The sequence below is a fragment of the Poeciliopsis prolifica genome, unplaced genomic scaffold (genome assembly GCF_027474105.1).
Source record: "Poeciliopsis prolifica strain line A6 unplaced genomic scaffold, Auburn_PproV2 SCAFFOLD001, whole genome shotgun sequence".
Classification (NCBI taxonomy): Eukaryota; Metazoa; Chordata; class Actinopteri; order Cyprinodontiformes; family Poeciliidae; genus Poeciliopsis; species Poeciliopsis prolifica.
Window position 1 is genome coordinate 5,668,726 of NW_026562376.1, and position 24,259 is coordinate 5,692,984.

A 24,259-nucleotide genomic window follows, 5' to 3' on the forward strand; every position below is an offset into this window, starting at 1 on the left:
TTAGTCACGCCTTTGTGGTGATTTACAAGCCACAACCTCCTCTGGCAGCCAATAGATGAGGGGTTTAATCATCCCCTCATCTTATCTTCACACTATCAACAGCAAGGTTTTTGTTTAGAAACAATTCGTACTTCAGAACAAAGATAAGTAGTGAAGGTGTAAAGACTGGCCCCCTTTGTATTTGGAGTACCATGACCTCTGAAGGGGGCAATTCAACCACACACTTAAGATCAGGTAATGACCCATTTCTCAAAAGGATCAAGAAAACAACAGGTTATCTGATCAAGACATCTCATAATGTGGCGAATAAAACTGGCAACTCAACAATGAACGACGGTCCACGGCTGGAAGTTTCTCCCATTTCCTTATGACATTCTCTTTGAAAAAACTTTCTTTGTATTGTTTTTGTAATTTCTGTCAGTAACCAATCAGCTTTCTACTACATCACTTTGCTGCTTTTATGTTTTGAAATATATTTTTATTATCAAACAGTCATTTATTTAGTCATATTCTTCAGGAATTGTACTGAAAACCAGTAAGTAGATGAGAAATATAAACTAGATATTTAAACTTATGAAGCAAGAAAAACAATTATAAAGCACTTCCTATAAATCTATTCTCCAAACTGTTTATGCTGAGAATAACATAACACTGTAATGAATAAAAAAGATTAATTGAATTAACATTTATCATAAAATATATATATTTTTTTATTAATTTACAAATTTCAAATTAATTAAAATTTGTGTTGATAAATGTCAGTTAATGTTAAATGAAAAAAACCTACATTTAATTTCTATCACAAATTAAAATATATATATTTTCAACGTTAAAAGCATTTGGTGTTTCCATTAAATAAGATGCGAGAGAGAATTAGTTTGTTCACGCGATAAGTCTTTAAAAACATGCAGTGTCAACATCGTCTAACTACTTCCTGTTGTCATCCTCTTTGTGATTCCTGCCAGTTGCTACATCCGGTTGTTGATCATGTGACTCTTGTGATGTATAGAGTTAAAATGCTGCCATAAAAACCACCTCATTCTGGTGCCAAAACCTTTTTGTCAAAAAACTTATTTTTGAAATTGGTGCATTTAAACAAATTTATTTTCAAAATGTCAAATGTTGCAATTGTCTGGAAACAGTTTTAGTCAGGAAAAGTTACTTCAGCTAATTTCTTCACTGTTTCATGAAAGCAAGAATAAATATCAGTAAAAATATGATTAACGCAGTGATACAAATCACAAGCCTATTTCAAATGGGAATGGTTTTCAAAAATATTTGTGACGCTATGAATGGTGGGACATCCATTAAAAAAATCTTTTAAAATAATTTTTCACTGTTAAATATGGTACTGCTGTTTAGTTACATCCCATAAATGATCAGTTAGGCTTTGAGTCGTATAAAAATGTATTTATTTTCAAGAAAACCATTGAGTAACACTGAATACACCAGGAGTGATCATTCAATAGTCAATAAAACTCATGACTCTTACATCATACAAGACGTTTTGGAAAACAAGATTTCAAAGCAAATATGTTGGCAATTTGCTGGTGCTACAATTTTCTTTTTTCTTTACTCCAAATAACAAATTTAGGTGACGCACACCTGTGTACAAAAGTGACAAGATTTTTAATATATGAACTTACAAAGGGCTGGATGTCAAAGTGCAAGATGCCTGACCCCTCATCGAAGAGGACGATCAAAGTGTCGAAATCAGAGATGGATTCTCAGATACAAATCTTTAAAATTATTGTTTGGCCACTATGGCTTTGTATTCATTTGAGACCTTATTCTAGCTTATACGTCTTAACTTTAAAATATTTTTTCTGCCAAAGATATAAATTTTTTTTAAACCTGCACCTTCTTACAGACGACTGCATGTAATGGAGTAAAGCATTACAGGAATACTGCAGGCATTCAACAGGAAAAAAGAAGCAGCAGCTGCTGCTTAACAAATGTAAAGAAAACATGACATTTTGTGGGTTTTTATAAAAGCAACCGATCAAAAAAAAAAAGTACATACTAAAACCCAGAGTGAGAATAAAATGACTTAAAAACCTCAAACAAAAAATAAAACAGTTATGTACATATATTTACAGGTAACAATAATGAATATACAGGTTTGACCGGCCGTTTAGGGTCCGTATGAACCAACATCACGCAACATTCACTTTTGTCAATATCCAAAATGGTTTAGTTGGAGGCAAACCGCCCTCCAGAAGGTTTGTTCAACTTTATATGAACATCCTGGACTTTTTTTTTTTCCTTCTTTTTAAATGTTTTGTTTTTGTTGTTTTTAAAAAGCAACAGTAATGTGAAGAGAAACCACTGATTATATCCTTCTGCTGAGTCTTTCCCACAAACGACACTGAAGTGACTCATCGATGAAGGTTCCTCAGTCTGGAGGGAGAAGGTCGTGCAAACGAAATCGTTCTCTGATGTGCGGCCTGACGTCTTCGTTCTGTCATGCAGAAGCAAAACAATTTAAAAAAATAAGTCTTACAGCACACAAAATCAACAGATCTCCACATTTTGTCTGGTTTTTCTGACATTTCTTCTCAAAATTGCCCGCAAACATTTAGTTTATATCTGTGACTGATACAGCAATTAATAAAAAGTAAAATTTTATATATATTAGCACAAATTCCAGACAAATATTTCTATATTATCACCACAAAAACAATCAAAGTCCTGGTTTGGCTGATCAGTGTGAAAAGATGTTCAATATCATTTCACATTAAGAAACACTTACTGAATGCTGAAACAGCTATTTATACATATTTTTAACAATTCAATTTTATCAATATATTCTGGAATGCCCTTTAAGAGCATGCAGATTTCAGATGAAATGAAAATTAGTTATTGTTATTAGCAGAATAAACATCTTAAATCATGAGAAAAAAACATTTTAATGAGAAAAGGCTTTGATAGAGCCATGAGAACAAACTGAGTTTATGTAGTTCTTTAATCTGTCAAATAAATTCCCCTATTTCAGAAACAGAATATTGGACCCAGACGCTTAAAAATCAACATTTCTAACCATGTGTCCCCAACTCTGTAAGTTTCACAGATTCATATATTGTAATCTAAAACACATACCAGCTCCACCAGTTTCTCAAGGAAAGGAACGAGCTTCAGGAGCTCGTTGTCATTTCTGTCCACAAACCAGCTCTCGATTGGGATTCCATTAGAAAGCTGCAAAAAACAGAATCCATTTTTAAATCAAGCAAAGTCACACGACAGGAAAGAAATAAAAAACCTGGTGTGACATTTTTACCTGATAAGCAAAGGCTTGGGGTGAGTTGTCGATTATTACCGTCTTTGCGAGATCCCGTCCAAGAATGTTCAGGTCTTTAATGTAGTTCCCTTGAACACAAACGCAGTGTTCTCGAAACAGTCGATGTCTGGGGAAAAAGACAGATAATGGACATTAAAGGGCACATCCAGTAACTCGGCTGGTCAACAGAGGCTGATGTGGTCGTTCACATCCTCCGCCGCTATTGCTTAAACGACAGGCAGACTACTGTCAATGTCATCACACAACTTCTGTTCACTGATTGGCCAGGTAGAAATTCTGCTGAAGGAATCCAAGTAGATGGAAGGAATAAAATGTTCTAAATACAAACGTAATGACTAATATTACAGTTTGTACTTGTTTCCCACAGTGAAATTCAAGCTTTTCAATGTAAGTTTTACAGATAAAAGTACGACAAACAATTTCATTACTTTATTCTGCATTCAACAGCAAGACTAAAACTAAAACTAACAAAATTTTATGTTTCCTCTTTTATAAAAAAATACACTTATTTGTGGTTCATATTATTTTTATGTGGGAAAGTTTGAAAACGTACTTTAGGAAATGTACAAACTCTATTATTAGTCCAAAGATTCTCTAAAATAATTCTCAAGTTTTCTGGAATTTAGAAAATAAAATTTTCATGATTCTAACTGACCAAAAACCAGAAAAGTTTAGTCTGATTTAACTTCAGACATTAGGAAAAAAATGTAGGTGTGTCTTTATTATCTTTAAATATCTGGTTTTATAAATATAATTTTTCCAAATTTAAGCTTTCAAATTCAACGATAGATTTAACTTTATTAGAAAAATTGTGGAGTTTGGATATCAAACACTTTCTAAAACTCAAAAACACCTAATAAATAAGTATCTACATAAATGAGTAATTATTTACAAAATTTAAAAAACATTTCTCAAACTGGAATCAATTGACAAAATACATAAACAATATATGCTGGAAATAATTAGAATATTTGTGTGAAATGAATAAAACATTCAGGAAAAAATGCCACCTGACTTTAGTTTGTACTTTAATGCGATAGATTTATTGACTCAATCTATTGCATTGCTGATATATAGTCACATTTATTATAGTTTCACTTTCCGGCTTAAGTTTTTTATTTGCTTAATTTTTGCTCTCAAACAAAACCTGGATAGATAAAGACAGAAAATACTAGGAAAGACAGGAAATGTTCATGTTGTTGAGAACATTTATTTTTCTTTGTTTTATTTAAGTTGCATCTATAAATCTGCATCTACATTATGAGAAATGTCAATGTCACTATCTGAAAACTAAAATAAAAATATAAGACCAAAGAGAAAAGACCTAACTTTTACGTTTTTCAACTTTTAACTTAAAAACATTTAAGTTTTTTTAAAGTGAAATTCTTACCTTACTAACTGTTTTTTTGGATCCAGGATGTTGAGCAACTTATCTGCATAGACCTTTTTTGAAGCAGTGAAGAGAATAATCTGAAATTTGAGCAGCCACACAAACATTTCATTACATATTTCTACAAACGAAACCTGTGTGATTATTCAGCAGCGGAGATTAATCTCACCTCGTACAACTGAGACATGCGCTCAAGAAACTCCCGGAAAAATGGCCTCAATCGGACGTAGACCTTCAGGACACAAAAAACAAGCAAAAAGTGAATTAAATCAGCAATAAAAGTCAGAGATTTGATCAATTTTCAAACCTACCTGGTATATAACGTCTTGAAAGAGCACAGGGAATGTCAGAGCTGCATCTTCTAGTTCATTCAAACTGCAGTGGACTAAAGTTTCATCCTGGCAGAAAAACAACAAAATAAACATTTATTTCTAAAATTAGTTAATTACTTAGTAAACCCTTTACTACCTACCAGATCCAAGACGAGAGAGAACTCAGGTGTGCTGCGTGTTTTTAAAGGTAACGCTGGTTTACGTGTTAACTGCTCTTCTGTCAGCGGAGGCACATGCTTGATGAAGAAGTACCTAAAAACAAAACAGAAAGAGACAAAAAAATCCATCCAAGAAATTACTCAAGGAAGAGTAAAAAGTCTAATCAACTACTGATCAAATTATCAATCATTTAATCATAAAATATTACATCAAATGGATTAAATATAAAGAAAAGTGGAAATTTATATAAGTAACAAAAACAATAAATAAAAAAGTCAGGCAAAATAACATTTTTCAAAATCAATTTCTTCCAAATCTAAAACTTATAAAATGTTAATAAAAACTGCAGGTGTGTTTGTTAAATTTTGGGTTAAAATATGTTTTGTTTTTCATTCAGTGAGTAGAAAATCCAGACATTTTACTCAAGTAGGAGTAGCGATACTTTACAATACAATTATCAAGTGAAAGTAAGAAGTAGTAAAAACACTCCTAAAAATGTTACTCAAGTAAATGTAATTGAGTAAATGTAACTAGTTATTACCCAATTCTGGTTAATGAATGAACAGAACAATCTTCATTCTGACTTAAATGGTGAATGAAACTTATTAAAGGCTCAATGCAGCTAAATTCAAATTTTGGTGCAGAAAACTTCTGATAATGTTGGCGGATGTTGGGTGGCCATTTATCATAAAAAACGAAGAATTTTGATTAATCATTTTCATGATAAATTTCACTTATTAGCTGCGTTTACAATGATCGTGTAACTGAGCAACTTGACGTTTTGAAAATAAATTTGCTTTGGGGAAACATGGCAATTCAATTTTTTGATAAAATAGTTATGGTGCCAGGATGAGAATGTTGTTCTGTTTTATCAAAATAGGTCCACTGATAAGCAACCAGATGTTACTACTGGTACAAACCACAAACAAGATGACAGTTAACAGCAATCATTTAAATAATCAATTCATCACAAATTAATCTGATGGCAACTGACCACAAACTGCAGTTCAAAACAAACTAAAAGTATGTAAATAATAGTCAAATGCAAGTGAGAGGAAATCTGAAAATTAATAAGAATTCATTTTAAGGTGAATATTTCTTAAGGTGGTGGAGCTCCATAAGCGAGTTCTGTCCTGAACAGAATCTCTTCTCAAAGATTCAGAATTATCCATACGAGTATAAATATGAGAAAAAAATCTAATTACTAAGCCAACTTCATGAAAACTACTTTTACTGGCCCTTAAAACCTAAAACGAGCCACAAATATCAGCCCAGCTGGGAAATAAACGCTTCACTTTTTGCTGCCATCTAGTGTTTAAAAATTTCCATTACAATCCTATCAGAGCAAATTAGTGTTTCTAAATGTTTTTTAATACCTTTTTAAATCATATTTTCATGAGTAACTTTTTTTTTTTTTTTTAAAGTACAGTAATGGCCTTACGGGTCGAACACTTCCCAGTCCTCCTCATACGAGGTTTCTGCAGGTGCTGAAGGTAAAGAGTGCGGGTAGCTGCCGTCTGGCATACAGCCGGGAGCTGGAAAACATGAAAACAAATCAAGAAAAATCAACTGTAAGAGGAAATAAGACTCCATTATGGTTTCTTCACAAAACCAGAAAAGACAAAGGAGTTTTAGCAATAAAAATAGAAATATGTTATAAAAACAGAAAAGTTCAAACGTTTCCAGCACCTCACTTTGGAGATAAAAATAATATAAATGAATTCAAAAATATAGATTTAATTCACCATTATATAATATATAATTAATAATGTTTTCTGACATAAACTTGCTCAATTTTATGTTTTGAAATGTCACACCTGACTGGTTTGAGAACAAAACTAATTCATTAAAAATTTCAATAATGTTTTTTAACATATAAACTATAAGCCAACCTTTATTTAATTACATTAATCAATAAGTCGTTGAGATACAAGGAGCAACAAATATTCAGCAAACTGATACAATCCAAACAAATTATAACAAAACTGATCTTCAAGTTCAAATTAAAGGATTAAACACAATATACAAAAAAATCTAAGATAAGTTTTCAGTTATTTAGCAAATGGGAATGATTTGAGATTCCAACAAAATCCAATTCAAAAATAGTTTTTTGATCCCCAGAAGGAAATTAAATGTTGTAACTCATATTAACTCAAGTTATTGTAGATGATAATTTCTGTTAACAGGAAAGATTTTCTTTAGCAGTCTGTGTTACAGCGAATTCGAAGAAGCCTCTGACTGAAGACACTACAGAGGGTTGCACATAATTTTCTTGATTTTATGTGAAGACCTTACCAAACATAAAACAGGAAAAGTTTAATCTGCTTTAACTTTAGACAGAAAATAGCAGCAGCTGTATGAAAATATCTGACTTCACCTATAAATAATGTTTCTAAATTAAGGCTTTAAATCAGATGTTAGGTTGTACTTTATTGCAAACTGCAACTTTAAGTACTTTTTTAATTGAAATTGAAGCATTCTGAAAGACTTCAAGCAGCCGAACCGACCCTTTTTCAAGATAATAAATCTACTTCCTGTTTAGGCCGGTACCAACCGCTAAGTTGTTTTCTCAGGTTTTGTTTCTCAGCTCGGTTACCTGTTAGCGGAGGTATGTCAGTTTCGGTGACGATTTCTCCTTCTTCGACGGTTGTGTCCGAGTTGATCTGAAGCCTGTGCGGCAGCATCTGGACCGTGTGACAAGGAGTGATTCCTTCCCTGGACGTCACGGTGCTGCTGGGCATTTCCTCCGCCGGCTCAATGTCCAGCTGTTTGATGATTTCCTCCGCCTCCACCGCCTGGCCCGGCGAGTCCGAGCCCGGAGTGGCTGAATGCGACACAAACGGAGAAATATGACAAACAGCCTGGCATCCTCTGGACCAAGTGGCTCGTTATTCCTGCCTACCAGTTTTAGTTGCTGGTGAGAAGAAGTTGAAAACTGGAGAGAAGATGGTTCCCAGTAGGGTTGTACGCGGCGGGCTGCTGGGCGTGTCGATGGGCGCCTCCAGTTTACCATTTGGTTTGATGGGTTTACTGTTGCAGGTCATTGTGTCTGAAATACACAATGAGACAGAAACACTTGACAATTAATCAGTAACTCCAACAATTAATCGATTGTTTTGACAATCGATTATTCTAATGACTAATCCATGTAATGATGAATCTATGATTCTAACAATCTGAGTATAATGACCAAACAATAATTCTGAGGATCAATCAATAATTCTAATTATCAATTGTTGATTCTAGCAATCAATGGGTTGTAATGATTAATCTATGATTCTAACAATTAACCGATCATTCAATCTATGAATTGTTTGAATGAATCAATAATTCTGACGATAATTAATCATTAAAATCATTCATTTTAATAAATGATTTATTCTAATGATTAATTTGATAAGAAAATTTACACATTCTGTCAATTTTGTTATTTAAGCCTTTTTGATATAATAGAAATATATTAAAAGATAAACAATTTGTTTTTATTTCAGTAAGAAAGACATTTTAATGCCTAAAATACAACATATTTTCCTTTAGCTTGATTATTTGTAGCAAAGCATGTTGAAGGTTTCAACACAGTAAAATATCAAATGTGCTCCTTCTCCATCTAAAGGTTGAATGCTCCACAAACATTTTTTATTTGTGAAAACAACTCAAACTATAACTTAGAGGTCTAACTTTAACATGCCAACTCAGGTCTGCAGATTTAGATACAGAAACTTAATTTTTTCCCAGTGGAAAACAGCAATGAATCCAAAACTTTAATAACATAAACTAAAGTCCCTTTTTAAAAAGAAAACCTAAACATGTTAAACCTTATAATGGAAAGATGTGAAATATGAAACCTAAGAACTGTACCTTTACTTTGAGTTTTTCTGCAAACTCTTGATGTGGATTTGTTGGACAGACCTTGGGGTGTCGAAGTAATGAGGTCATTGTCTGAATTACACTCGGTGCGACTCCTCTTGGCTGGGATTTCCTGCTCCACCTAAAAACAAAAACACAAATAATAAATAAAAACCACCAAATTTACGCCCTTTAGTGTCTGTAACTATTTTTCCTGATAGAAAAAAATTAAAAGATGTATTTAAAATTAGTTACAAACTCTTGAGATTCACAGTTTTCCCATGTTCATGTAATTTTATTTATACATCAAATGATGTTGTGCTACTATTTAACATAAAAGTATTTATAACAAGGATTTTTTTTCTAATAAACATGAGTTTAAATATTTATCATGAAATAGGACTCATGTTGTTTCAGCAGTAAAATTAACTTTTAGTTTTCATTTAGTTTTCGTTTTTCTCTAAACAGGAAATTACTTCCCTATAAGTTTCCAAAGTTATCAGGGAAAAGCAGGTTGTTCCTATTATTAGAAACACATATTTATTAAAAATAATGTCAGATTAACAACTGGAAACCTTTCTGCATTTAAAACAAAAAAATAAAGACTTTTTCTCACAAGTTATTTTGTTTCCTCCAACCAGAATAATAAAAAAATATCAATTTGTTTTCAATTACATCTTTAAAATAAGAAGTGTTTGATTTAAATGTTTGAAAAATACAATTAATACATAATCACTTTACTTTTTGACCAAAGAGAATGAGTTTTAGGCCCTTCATAACAAGCAATAAATCAATTATTTGCATGATAAATTGAATCTAGCTCAATTTACATTTGCATGAGTGATCACTTTTCTCTAATTCTACAAAAACTGAATGAAAAAAAGTCTTCAGATTGGTGCTTCAGTCTCAACTAGCACTTTATTTGAAGGATAAAATAGACTTCGTCATTCACTTTATTTGTTGTTTATTTACTTTAGATCCAGTTCCAGCATTAAATGTTCATTAAAATTGAAAGTTTCTTTATCACTGAATTACTTGAAAATGGCATCAAAACAACATTATTATAGTTTATTGCAATAACTTCTGGAACAATTTATTGTTCAGTAAAATTATCATGACAGGAGTAACAATATTCCCCCCATAGGTTATTTTTGTGATGAAAACAAAACTAAAGAGCAGTAAATCTGTTCTTACCTTGACAGCATTCCCACGGATAAATTTCTTTATGGTGGAGAGGAGCCCAGATTCATTTTTCTGCATTTTGCCTCGACTGCTCACCGGGGACGACGGCTCCACTTCGCTGTGCTTTCGTTTGGCCTGGTATGGAAGCGTTCTGTGGCCTTTGCTGGGCTGCTGAGGAGCTTTACGCACTCTCAGCCTCATCATGCTCGACGTCACATAGAAAAACCTGACAGGAGCAGAAACGACAGCAGAAAAATACAGTCACATTTGTCTAGTAGTTTAGCATCCAAATTGTTTTTGCTTTATTTTAGATGTGGTGAAAAGTTACTACATGCATTACCCAATTTTTTCATCCTTTTAACCAGCATTTTATGTATACATTTAATGAAAAATATAGTTTCTCCACTTAATGCCCAATGCAACAAGTTGGTAAACCACTACTTGGCAAAGTTAATCCCTGACAAACTTTTCACACATTGTCTGTCTTTATAGCTACAGACTTCAATGAATTTGGTATTTTATGTAAGTCCAACCCATAAGAGTGAAGTGAAAGGAAAATGATACATGGTTTTGAGAAAGGTCTAGTCAAAGCACAGCCCTAAACCAGGTAAAAATCAGTGACCACAGGTTTGAATCAAATGTTCTGACTGAACTTGAGTTAATTTTTATAAATTGCCGTGGTAAAGGGTACAACTGTTTCCCATTCACCTCCTACCAAAAAGTTGATAAATAAAAAAAATTTAAAAAACATCTTAATGTATCCTTTTAATGAGACAAAACATGACAAAGGAAAATAAAAATGTAGTGGTATGAATTCCTTTGCAAGTAATTATACATTGGATGTCCAATTGAATACAATTAATGAACCGAAACTGTTCATTGTGGTCTGTCTTGTTACATTAGGAAATTTCTAAGAAGAAAAATGTGTCATCAGGTGATTTTGTTTGTAAATTTTCAGTTCCCTTTTCTGAATCAACTCAGAACAAACACAGATCTACTTTTAGGTTAAACTGAAATTAATTCAACGAAGTTGTGAAAAGAAACATTTTAAATTAGATCGAGAAAATTAAAACAACTGGTCATGCCTTGACATAAATCTGCATTAATTTATGTTTCAGAAAACCCAAAATAGATAGTCATTGGCAACATTTTGACTCAGCCAATCAAACGCTAAATCTGCAGCTAATTGCTAATTAAAGACAAGTTGAGGTTGACCGATCGAGACGTGATTGAAACGGTCTCCAGCTGCTTTGTTCCAGTCCAGTTAGTTTGTTGTTTGTAGGTTTAGTTTCGCGCTTTGTTGCTGAATAGTATCTGACAGCAAACAGCACCGCCGTCTGTCGTTATGTAACATCGGACACAAACAGCGTTAGCTAAGTGCTGCCGTGGAGCAGCCGACCCGGAGTCTGTGACACCCCGCAGGAGGGTGACGCTGGGTTTTAATCATCGGTCGCACAATGTTACGTGGGTGTGAACACAACTGACATTTATCGGCGTCAACCACGGCTTTTAATGCGGATAAAACAAATGCTGTCAGTGGGTTCAGTGACTAACAAGCTATGGTTAGCTTCGAGGCTAACAAAACGCCAAAAGCAGAACAAGCAGTGCCGTAATGTTATATCCCGCGTTATCAACAGCAATAATCAGTTTTATAAATTAGTTTAAATATGAATGCACGATCTATCATTTAATATGGATCATAACCCAAACCAACAACTCGTTTTGTTCGCTCCATAACTATGTTCAGCCATTAGACTACGCCCCCTTCGCTGACTAACGTTAGCCGCTAGCTAGCAGCAGTTGGACTTTCACAGTGGCAAATATTTGTTGTTTACACGGCGTCTGTGTCCTTACCGCTGTTTTCGGAAGCTCGTTAAAACCCGCCACAGCGTTGTCAGTCTCGGCCGCAACCGTGGCGGCCACCTTTAGATGTCGAGCCGTGGTTGTTGCCGCCAGCTACGTCCGCCTCTCAGTGGCTAAGTCACAGAACAGCCGTGTCTTTGGACGCCATTTCCCGCCTCATCACAAACAGAACGCTGGCGGAGCGCAGGGGAATGCGACACAGGCGGAGAGAGGAACCGACGAGGCGGGTATGGCAAGCCACGTTATCATATAATAATCACATTTAGACATCCACACTTTCCAGCTCTTTGTTGGTCTATGGAGAACCAAAACTGACATAATTAAAAATAAAAGCAGAAGTCCACAGTTTTGTTTTTCCTTACACATGCATTTTCAACAATATGTTTTGTTTGTTCTTTTTCGAAAACATGTGTCTATAAGGACAATTGTAGATAGAAAAATGGAAGAGTTAATTTCCTAAAAAAAAAACCCAATTTTTTAGATTAAGTTTGAAAAATTAAAAAGTTTTAACATTGTTTTTAAAATTTAAAAATTGCTAGAAAAAACTCTGAATATTTACAAGTAAAAAAAAGTTTCACTTTTGAAACTTAGAAATGTCGATGTTTAATCAAAACAAATTCCTTGTTTTTTCTAGCAATTCTAGCAAAGTTTTGGCTTTGCAAACTCAGAAAGTTCCACATTTTTCAAGAAAATTTATTAGATTAATCTAAAGCTTTCCTTGCTTCTTTCCAGCAAAAAAGTCAGGAAATGTCCTTGCTTTTCTAGAAAATTTCTGAGAATAATCTCAAACTTTCCTTGTTTCTTCAAGCAAATTGTTGACTCATCAAAGTCTTGAAATTGAGACAGAGGCCCAATTTCAAGGCAATAAATTAAGTTATTTAAGTTGTATTTGATAAGTGCAGCATTTATAACAGCTGAAGGTAACAGTTACTTGATTATGCTATGAAATGACACTACATGGCTGGAATATACATAATACCCTTTAAAAAAGACAAACAAGTATTGCCGTTTGTTTCTATAATCATGATTTCCTTTTTTAACTTACAAAAATGTTAAAAATGGAAAATATTGCATTTTTATTCATATTACATCTGTCACAAAGAAAAACACATTTTACACAGTAAAAGTTGCAGCTTTATGTTATATTTTGATGAACATATTGCAGAGTTTGACAAACATACTAATGATAAATCATTTGAATGGTTTGACACCATGCAAATGATTTATTTCTGTTTTAATTAAAATAGAAAAAATAAAAAAGATTCTATGGATTTGAAACCTTATTGTCATTTTATTGATTTAGAAGCAATACATTTTTGTTAATTCAAATCATTTCTGTTTGAATGGTCACAAAGGTATATAGAATAAAAATGTAAAACAAAATGTCCAACACAGAAAGCACTTATGGTAGTTTTCATGTTTACGGCCCAGCATTTTTAAGGTGAACTCCACAATTGATAAATTGCACACCTCGGGTTTTTGCTAAAGTGAGATAAAACAAACGCAATTCAATCACGTTAAAACAAGTAATATCAGCTTCCAGAACAACTTTTAATCTGGAAACTTAAACAGTCAAGCAAGGCTTTTAAATACAACCATCAACATTAAAGCTGTGGAGTTAAAGGCGTTTCTATGAAGTATCATATAAAGTGATTGTTCCAGAAATAGAAAGATGCCCATCCTCCTGTTTGCCAGCTTTGAACCAACAACTCAGCAGAGCAGTTTCACTTTTCCTCATCAAATGAAGCTAAACAAGTGACTCACGTTAAAGTTATTTATTTTTGCTGCTACCATAAACTGCCCCTTTGTTTAAGACAGCTGAGATGAATTAGTTTGGTATGATGACACAGATGAGCGTGTATCTGTCCTCTCAGGGGTTGTGAAGTGATGAACTGTGTTCATTCACTGGTTTCTTTGTAGGAGATGGTTTCACTTCATTCCAAGATGGAGGAGCTTCCTGTACGGCCCGGGTCCGCCCCACAGGCCCCTGAAAACGGAAATAAAATAAAAAATTGGTAGCAGCCAAGACAAAAAAAAAGAAAAGAAAAAGACGATATTACAATGAAGCATTTAATAGAGGTATTATTTGTTTGCAACCATGGCAACCTGACTGCAGAAAGAGACAGCCTGCCTTTAAACCGTCACCGGTTGCATTGGTTATATGCCCTTGTCTCGCTGTTTTAGCATTAGCTACCTTGTTGCTGGCGGACTACAACTGTTTGTAACCGCGTGAAAAAGGAATCTTGCTACCAAATTGACATTAGTGAATAGGAAACGTCGTGATGAGCCGTTACATGCAGGTGAGTGGATAAATAATTAGAAAACAAAAATGACCCAAACACTACTGACTAGGAATGTTTAAGCAATTTTGTTCACAGTGTCAAATAAGAAACTGTCCATGGTGAGCAAGAACGCCGGAATAGGATTTTCCTAAAACTATTAACTTTCTATAGAAATCTTTTATTCATATTTAGGATTCAAATGCAACACAATGATTTCTCCTTGTTTTGGTCACAGTTGGCAGTCATTTTGACTGCAAGAATTTTTCATTTGCTCTAATTGAAATTTTCCAGAATTTCACAGAAGAAAATCACTAGTGAAAATGATGCAACACCTTCCTAAAATAATGACCTAATCATTTTTTGACAAAAGTTATTTTGGCCCCAGTAAAAAAAAAAAAAAAAAAAAACTTGACAAAAACCGACTATTCCTGTTTTGGTTTAGGAAGGTGAAGACATGAAAAATGAACAAGCAACTGCATCAGAATAAACCAAGCCATCAGATATCAAAACTGATTTCATTAGCCTAATTGTAAATCATTAGAATAATATTTCCCTGCTGTCTTTCTGTAGGCGACGTGTAGCACAGTGCCTGCCGATGCAGCCTGACTATCGGCGATTATTGATCATCTGCATACCGGAGGAGCCCGTGCCAGTACAGGTGAGGCATCACATCGGCTTTCATGTAGTACATTAATCTCCGCTCCTTGGCCTGGTTGATTGGGAACGTTTCCAGCGGCTGCCCGTTGTAGTCGAACTCTGCCAAGACCACTGTGTTGTAGCTCGTCACCAGCGGACAGGAAGTGTAGCCATCGTACTACAAAAAACAAGACAACTTCTGTTTGAACCCAAAACAAGTGAGCGGATTCAAAATTTTAACAGTCAAATCTTGATACGATAAATTGTCCCAGATGTTATTGATATAAAGGAAATGGTAAAATAATGTAAAAACACATTCTCAAAGATCAATACATTTTTTATTTTAATTACCTTTTAGCACTGGAACTAGAAGATACTTTAAATATCAAAAATAAAACAGAAACAACAAATGAAATAAATTATGAAGTCTTTGTAATAAAAAAAATAAATTCTTAAAAAAAGGTCTACTTGAGACCAATGCACTAGATTGAAGACTTTTTGTTTTAATTTATCATGTGCATAATTGATTTATTCCTTATTTTGACACATCTAAATAGATATATTACTAAGGAAATACATTTCTTAGAGCTGTTAAATGAGTAATCTAACCTCTACTGCAGATATTTTTAGCAGAAATCCCACAAATTTCTTTAAAATGACCCACAATTAGGTGAACATATTTGCTTAAACGTTGTAATTTTCAAATTAACTAAAAAAATTGCTGTAAAAACTCATAATTACTTAAATTTTACATCTTTTAAGTATTGAGTTGCCATTTTTTCTGCTTGTGGATCCATTTTCAACAGAGTAAAATATAATGTGTAAATTCAGACAATGCCACACTGCGTCGCTGTTGGCTGTAGTTAAAAAAAATAACATAAAATGAATATTCCTCAATCTAATGGTGGATTTAAAGCAAAAACTTAAACACATAGGAGTTGATCAGCAACACTTACCTTCTTATCTGGCTTCTGGTTTTTCAGTAATTTGCTGATGGTTCTGTTCAGGATCGCAGACTGTGCAGCTAAAAACAAAAAACATTTAACAAGATTTAACATGTTTTATAAGAGCAAGTTAAAAATCCAGACACTTTCCCCATCCTGAAACATCTTTCACATTCAGGAGCGACAGCCTGTCCCAGCATGCTCTGACCAAAACAAACATCCTGCTAATCCTCGCTCAGATGGATGAATGTAGACAATTACATCTTAAAGAGACGGTAGCACTTTTTTGAAGCAGGTGTCTGTTAAAATGTTACCACTACTTAAAGTTTTATCACCTGACAACCTGGTAGAAAAAGAGAAAAAAGAAAAATAAATTACGCAAATGGTAATTATTAAGCTTGTTTTAATTTACTATGCCTTTAATTGATTTATTGTGACATCCCTATAACAAGATTCACTGTGAAATATCATCTTTCCTGCCTTGAAATTCAGCTATTAGCATGTCATTATATTAAACTCTAATACAGCAACAGTCTTCAGTCAGAGGCCTCTTCAGATGCGTTGCAAGACTGACTGCTACTGGAGATTTTTCCTGCCCAATGAGACTTTTTGAAGATAGTTGTATAGTATGATTTACGACATCATTTATTTTTTCTAGGGTTGCATCTGATAATATTGGTGAACATTGTGATGATAAATGGTCATTTCACTCCCTCCTAACGTTCCTGTGTGAGTTTTAGCATGTTGGGTACAATAATCTATCATTAATTTAGTATGAGCGTCTACTGCACTGATCACATCTAATAGGCTGAATTTTACAGCATGAAGACAGAAAACTTTAAATATATTAGCCAAATATTATTGCACATTGTTATTGCAATGATGATTTACTTTTGTGATAATCGGCAGCCCTGAGTTTTCTTGTATCACACAAATGAATGAGGAATGAGGTAATTTTACTTCTAAAAATCACGTATTTTTATATTTCCCTCTTGTTGGTTTGACACAATTAATTCTGCAGATTTCCACAATAATCACTGCAGCTACGTTGAAATAATGTGGTTTAATTTTATTGTTTTGTGTGCCATTCTGGAGATGCTGCTGCAGGGGGCAGTACTGTCTCTTCAGATAAACTCAGGCCCTCCATACAAAAGGAAGTTAACACAAAATTATAGTTGTTGCAATGTATTTCTTAGTTTTATGTTATATTTTCACAAGAGCACCACCAATCTCTACTCTAGGACATAAATATATGCAAACAGTCCAGGGGAGAATAAGGGAGAATTAAGCTTTCCCTGGGCTGAACTGATTATTGACATTACATCACAGACTGATTCAGTGTCACAATCACTTATCTGAGTGGTTGTGTAAACATGATGCAGAATCATTGTGAAATAATGAAATCTGAAAATACAGGCTTGGAAAACCACCAGCTAGCTTGCTCTCCAACCTCGGCAGCTCCTACTAAATTTATCACAAAGTACCGGCAGCTTGTTAAAATGTTTGACCCAGTCGCTGCTCTGAATGAGGCACACAGCAGGAAATGCTACTGCTAATGCACACACCACAAAGTTCATGTTACATGAACTTATTGCTTAAAAAACAAAACAAAAAAAAAAACAAAAAAACAGCTGGATGTTTTTTTAAGCGCCTTATCTGTTTTTAGCAGCAGAAACTCTTTGAGACTCCTGAAGCCAAACGCCATTCTATATTTAGTCAAAACGAACTCAAAGTTAAGCTTGGCCATATCTGGGGTTTAGTTGTTGTTATACCTGATGGAGCTTAGAATGGTCCGAAAGAGAGAGAGGATAAATTACTCAAATCCAATTACATAAAGGATTGCATCCTTAAATGCTTAGAGAATTCCTTCATACAAGCGTTAATTATTCTGTCCTAAATCACTTACCGACAGCGGCTCCAGTTTTGGCAGTAGGGAGGTTGGTGCAATCTCCAATCCCAAAAACATTTGGATATTTGTTATGTTGGAGCGTTTCTTTGTTTAAATCCAGCCAGCCGGCCTCATCGGCGAGTGGACTGCCTTTAACCACCAGGCTGGGTCCCATTGGCGGAGTAACGTGAAGCATTTCATACTACTTCAGAAAACAGAGGAGTTCAACATCAAATTATCAAAATAAGTGTAAAAGAACTTTATTTAAAGGTGACCTGTTATGTTTCCCACAACAGGTTAGGATAGGTCTATGAGTTACACAGAACATAATCAATACATTTTTGAACAAAATTAAGAGTTTTGACTGTTTTGCATCCCTTTCAGACTGAGCTGTTTTAGGGTTTCTGTCCCGGGCCAGGCTTGTGGCAACGGGCTTGTGATTCGTTACATTACGTTCCAAAGACTGTTGGAATGGCTGATTTTACAGACACCAAAAAACATAAAAGAAAAAAAAAGGTGAATTTTGCATAATAGGTCACCTTTAAAGGAGAACGGAAACAATATAAAGGCAGCTACCTCAAACACTTTGGTCTCTCCTGGTTTGTCGAGGTTTTCAAACACAGCCTCCTGTTTGTCTGGCCGCACTTCAATCAGATTGTGTCTGAGGTTTATTTGTAAATCACGGGTTTTAACGATGTCCCACAACGTGTCGGCGTATTTCTTGATCCCAAAGAGCACCGGCAGCGATGTGTTGTATATCACATTGGCCTTTGCCCTTTTACCTGTCTTAAATACATAAATATAAAAAGTCTCCTTGTGAAATTCAGAACAACACATTTAAACTCTTTTAAATACGTTATCTTTTGATCCAAAAGACTCAGCACCTTTCTCAGGTATGCATCCGTTAAGTACATGATCTTCTGTGGCGCTCCGGCGCATTTCACAGGAGTGTTTGGGAAGGTGAACACGGCGTTGCCCTCCTTGAAGTTCTGCAGAGCCTTCCAGGTTTTCTCCACAGTTTGGACCGAGTAGTTTGATCCAACCTTTTGATGCTCAAACGCCTCTGGCAAGCCTTTAATCTACATTTAAAAGAATATAAATTACCACTTTGCAATTAATACCTCCATTTTGTACCTATAAAAAAAAAACATTTCAGACCCATAAAAATCTCCAGTTCAAAACAGTTATTGAAAAGTTAATTTTGTTCAAAAAGTAAATACGCAGTGATATTTTTGGTAATGTTTTCAATTATGATTTCTGGTTAAAGAAAACCCCAAATTCAATATCTTTGAATATTAGAATATTACATAAAAACAATAAAAAGGAGTTTTCAACACAGAAATATACATACTATGTTAGTATGTTCAGTCATTACATGTTTGGGGATCCTTTTACTTACTGTATTTGTTTCACAATATTCTTTAGGAATAAGATATCACACTTTTTTTCCTTCCACTCAACTTTCCATTAATATACTTGAATACAGCACTCTGAAGAGCCAGCTTTTTTTATTGACTTGTTAAAATCCATGTGAAGGAGTCCAGTGACTGTCAAGACCGTAATAAAACATTTCTGTCTTAAATGTTTTTCAAAAGAAAAAAAAATGTAATTTTTTGACTATTTTTTTATTTGTGTAAATAAATAAATACATTTCATTTGAATTGGTGTAATAAATTAACTTTTTTATTATTTCCTCATTTTTTTAGGATTTAGATATTTTAATAAATAAATACTTTTATAAAAATGCTCAAATCTCTCACTTAATTGACTGAACTATATGTAATTTCCCATTGCCACTGAATATTGTTATGAACCTGGTTTGGGCTGGTTAAATTTTATGAAGGGCATAAGATTATGACCTCTGATCAAACCATAAAACAAAAATGGAACTTCCTGCTGCCTGTTGATATCAGGAAGTCAGGCATGAAAACGCCACAACAGCACATGTTCAAAGTGGTGAAGCCATGAAATGACCAGCACTTTATGTAATTACATTCCACAGAATGTAAAAGTAGAAACAAAAAGGTGCAGAAAGCATGACCGTACCTTTTCATAATGGAGCTGTAAGCCAAGAGCCACTATCAAATATTCATAGGAGATCTGTAGAAAAGAAAAGAGTCACTTCAAACTTCTGTACCACTGACCTTTCAGGTCACAGTCTAGAAGAATTAAGTCACCTCAGTCCCGTCGTCGACAAGGACGATGTTTTTGTCTGGGTGTATTTCCTGAACCTTGGATTTCACCCACTTCACACCCGATGGCATAACAGTGGCAGTGGGACGAGCCGATGAGGCGACCGTTTTAGCGCCAGCCCCAACGAGCGTCCATATCGGCTGATAGTAATGTACCTGAGAGAAGCAAAGAAAGTTGGATAAAGTTGCTCTGGAAACTTTTCACGCTGCAAAAACACAAAGTGTTACCAAGTATTTTGGTCTAGTTTCTAATGCAAATATCTTTACTCTTGAAATAAGACAAAACTGACTCATAAGTAACTTTTCAGCTAGAAATGTGTTTGTTTTTATATAAATGAAAGTTAATGTTCTACTGGCTGGTTTTCACTTATAAAATACCTTTTTCCAATGTATTAAGTGAAATAATCTGCCAATTGAACTAGAACTTTGTATTAAAGAATTATTAACTTTAAAAAAGTTCCTATACCTTGCAGGTAAATTACTTTTAATTAGTGCACTTGGAATAAGACAAAAAACTAAGATATTTGCTTTAGAAACTAGAGCAAAAATAATTGGTAAGATTTTGTTTTTGCAGTACAGTTATTATTAGAGGTGCCCCGATTGCAGTTTTTTGGCCGATCACCAATTACTGATGTCTAAAAAATTCTGATTTGCCAATTCCGATTTTAGTAAGTTCAGATTTTTTTGTCTGAAATGTTGGGCTAATTGAGACAAGGCCTGTCAAAATAAGCAATAAATCAATAGTGCTTAATCAAACACACTCAATAATTTCCATTTGCATCATTTATTGTTTTTCTCTTTTCTCTTTTTCTACCAAAAACTGGATGACTAGAGTCTTCAGTCTGGTGCTTTAGGCTCAACAACTGTCTTTTTATGAAGAAAAATTTTGTTTGTAGAGACTCTCTAATTAATTTTGGTAATTTTGGTATAAAAGGTTTTGGTAGAAAGGAGCAAAACAACAAATCATGCAAATACAAATTGCTAAGGTAGGTCAGATCGGGTTCAGAAGCAAGTATCGGCTGATCAATGATCGGCTTATTTTATCGGTGCACCCCGATACATAATATGCGATTCCTTTCATATTCTTGCCTCGGATGGCTCCACAACAGCCACATTGCCGGCTCCGAGCATTCTCTTCATCCGTGCACTCATGCAAATGCCCCCACTTCCTCCTCCGAGGATCAGCATCTGGTAGTGCTGCTTGGCAGACACCCGGCTGCTGGTGTGGAGACGAGAGACGCCCGTGCAGTGGCACAGCCTCAGACGACACATCGACAAAGCCATTCTGATCCTGGCCCTCTGGGGACAAATCATTTCTGCTCAGCAACAACTTCTTCAAGACCTCAAAACTCGCAAAATCTTGCATCAATCTGCACTTCCTGATTTGCTGCTGCATGAAGAATCTTACAGTGTTGAGTGCCAACTTGTTTTTTTAAGTGGCATAAACAGAGAATTGGGTAACTTCTTTATGTTGTTTTTTTAGATTAAAAAAAACATGTAGAGTCTGCCGTAGAGTCATGTAACAGCTACAAGGCCAAAGGTTTGACTGTGGCTTTAAAAAAACCACAGACATTGTAACATACGGGTCAACCACAGCAACCTTCGCAAAAGCATAGATTATGTGCAAAACTCACTATATTTAACAGCAGGGGACAAAACAATCATTCCTGTACATAAACACACCGACGAATATGATGCTAGGTTGTAGGGAAAAAAAGGTCAGACACTTACCTTGCAGAGCAGGAACTGTTAACTGGCCAACGAGAAGAATAAACCCTAAATGGACGATTCAATTCTTCCTGTTTACAGACCCGTGGAAAAACAGCGGAATAGCTCTGCACCTCAGAATCCGACGCGATATGACGCTGGTAGATCCTAACGAGCAGAGCCAGCTTCCAATCAGAATGTACCTTCAGGACATTTGTCCCGCCTCTCTGGACGCTTGACCAATTACAAAGCAGCACTTTGAACCGTAAAAATGTTTCACAGATTAGCTTAAATTTTGTAAACAGTGAAACATATTTGACCTAAGTATCGATGTGAAAAAATGTAAGGCACATCATTTCCGTTACTAGTAGTGCGGATAAGAACTTCTTTACCTGGAACTGTGACAGTTATTTTGTGATACGTAACTCTGAAAACGTCCTGAGGGCATTTCTATGTGGGCGGATTTGGATCTGTTTCAGCAAGTAGACCGCGCCCATACGTATGGAAGCCCGTTTCCGCCTCTGTTAAAAAAAATAAATAAAATTATCTCATTATAATGAGATACTATCTCATTATTTTGAGATACTATCTTATTATAATGAGATAATTTTATTTTATTTTTTTAACAGAGTGGCGGAAACGGGCTTCCATACATACGCAGACATGAACCCTGGGCAGAAGAGTAGGTCATGTGTACAGTACACACCCATACTTGTTTCTGTTATTTTCTGCGAGTGCAAGATAAGCACTAGAATCCAGCAGAGCTTTTCTAAAATTTAGAAAATTTACAGTGAATACATGTAATGTATTCACTGTAAATGGAAACATTTGTCTGTTTCTGCAAAATTATAGTACACTAATACACAAATTCAAATTAGTATAAAATAAATAATAAAATCAGGGAAAAGAAAAATTTCCAAAACAATTTTTTTCAAAAAAAAACGTTAACAAACACAGCAGGTCTGTGTGTGGTGATTATTATTATTAATTTTGTTAAAACATGTTAGTTTTGATTCAGAGGGAAGAGAATGCAGAAATTTGACACTTCATAATAAATTTACTCAAGTGACAGTAAAAAGTATTGTAGACTGAATTTAAGGGAACTGGGCCCAGCGCTGAAGACAGTTTGGTGCTCTATCCGGTACAGAAAACTCCTCTACTAATGCAAATTACAATGCTTTATTTAATTTCCCTTTGGGATCAATAAATTATTTTTTGAATTTGAATTAGTTGGTAATCCATACACAATAGGTTGAACATGTCTCCATGTTGTTCCCAAAAAATTAGCACAAGTTTACAATTTTCAAATACTTGAATGTTATTTCTATTCAGAAAATTCCAAAAATGTTAATACAGTTCATGTTATATACAAAGCAAAACATACAACATACATTCTTTAAAAAAAAATTTAAAAGTATTTTGGTCCCCCCAAAACATTATGCCCTGGGCTGCTGCCCCTGTAAGCCCTTTCTAAAGTCTGGCCCAACTTAGACTAGACTTTTTTAATGTGATGACTTAAATAGTTGTTGAGTTATATTCCAAATATATTTATACCTTCACATTTGTCGACATGTCATTTAAAAATTCAAATAAGTTTTGCAGAAGACCTAAGAGGTTGGCTGCATAAAATTCTGATTAATCTAAAACTGTTTCAAATTTCTAATGCAAAGCATACAAATAAAGTTTATGCAATACTTTGCGTCACCATTTTGAATTAAAGCTCACAATAAATAAATCATTGTGGTTATAAGTTATTTAGATTTAACCATTCATTTGCATTGTTTTTAAACCAAGAGGAACAATAAGTAAAAGAAAAAGACCTTAAACCTAACCAGTTATTTCAGATGATAAGCTAGCTTTACCTCATTTACTAACAGAATGACTTTATAAACTACAAGCTGAAAGAAATCCAAATAAACATTTGAAAATAAAAGTAGCAGCCATGTTGCATTTTGAGTAATAAATCAGACTTGTTTTGCAGTTAAACCATGTTCTTTTGTTCTTTGTGACAAAACACATTCTACTGCTGTGCAGTTCAGTTCAAAGGTGGAAATGTGTGGCCTATTGGCCAAAATGTTTGCTGAGGTTGTCATGGCTATAAACACATTGAGGGCTTCTGGACTGTAGCATTTATAGCAACTGAAAGGTTATAGTCTGAGACATCTGCTGGAACACAGGAGACACAACACAAAATCTCTTCATCATCATGACTCAGCTTATCTCCACTGATCACACTGGTTTTACTGGTTTCATTTTTCATTCATAAAAATGGCCTTCTTTTGCCTATGCATAAGTAATAGCCCATTTCCCTCAGTTTCCATCTTTGCTCAGTTTGATTGCTTTAACACTCTGGACTCTACAAATATATGGACTTCTGTTCCATTAACGCTGAATGAGTAAACAAGCTTTAGAGCAGTGATATCTTTCTAATAACAGCATCTGGTGCTTGTGTATTCCCTGCAGGCTTTGCTTTGCCCTCTGGACACCTGTTTATTTATTTCACAGCACAGGAACACCAGTCTGTTACTGCTGCACACAAA

General features: G+C 34.6%; 2 protein-coding genes across 2 annotated transcripts; both read right to left on the reverse strand.

The window, feature by feature from the left end:
* Positions 1–1,395: 1,395 nt before the first annotated feature.
* ctdspl2a (CTD (carboxy-terminal domain, RNA polymerase II, polypeptide A) small phosphatase like 2a) lies at positions 1,396–12,258 on the reverse strand. The gene is made up of 13 exons (XM_055040929.1): positions 12,062–12,258; positions 10,220–10,433; positions 9,038–9,167; positions 8,082–8,228; positions 7,776–8,003; positions 6,621–6,714; positions 5,161–5,272; positions 5,000–5,086; positions 4,858–4,920; positions 4,689–4,768; positions 3,278–3,404; positions 3,100–3,195; positions 1,396–2,461 (listed from the first exon to the last, which is right to left on the reverse strand). Exons 2-13 carry the CDS (start codon positions 10,409–10,411, stop codon positions 2,396–2,398), a joined length of 1,422 nt encoding a protein of 473 aa, XP_054896904.1. The 5' UTR covers positions 10,412–10,433; positions 12,062–12,258; the 3' UTR covers positions 1,396–2,395.
* A 1,083-nt stretch (positions 12,259–13,341) lies between these two features.
* On the reverse strand, positions 13,342–21,885 carry sqor (sulfide quinone oxidoreductase). Its single transcript, XM_055040943.1, has 10 exons — positions 21,744–21,885; positions 21,102–21,311; positions 19,998–20,168; positions 19,867–19,920; positions 18,705–18,899; positions 18,397–18,606; positions 17,839–18,022; positions 15,945–16,012; positions 14,988–15,166; positions 13,342–14,057 (listed from the first exon to the last, which is right to left on the reverse strand). Exons 2-10 carry the CDS (start codon positions 21,294–21,296, stop codon positions 14,000–14,002), a joined length of 1,314 nt encoding a protein of 437 aa, XP_054896918.1. The 5' UTR covers positions 21,297–21,311; positions 21,744–21,885; the 3' UTR covers positions 13,342–13,999.
* Positions 21,886–24,259: the final 2,374 nt, after the last annotated feature.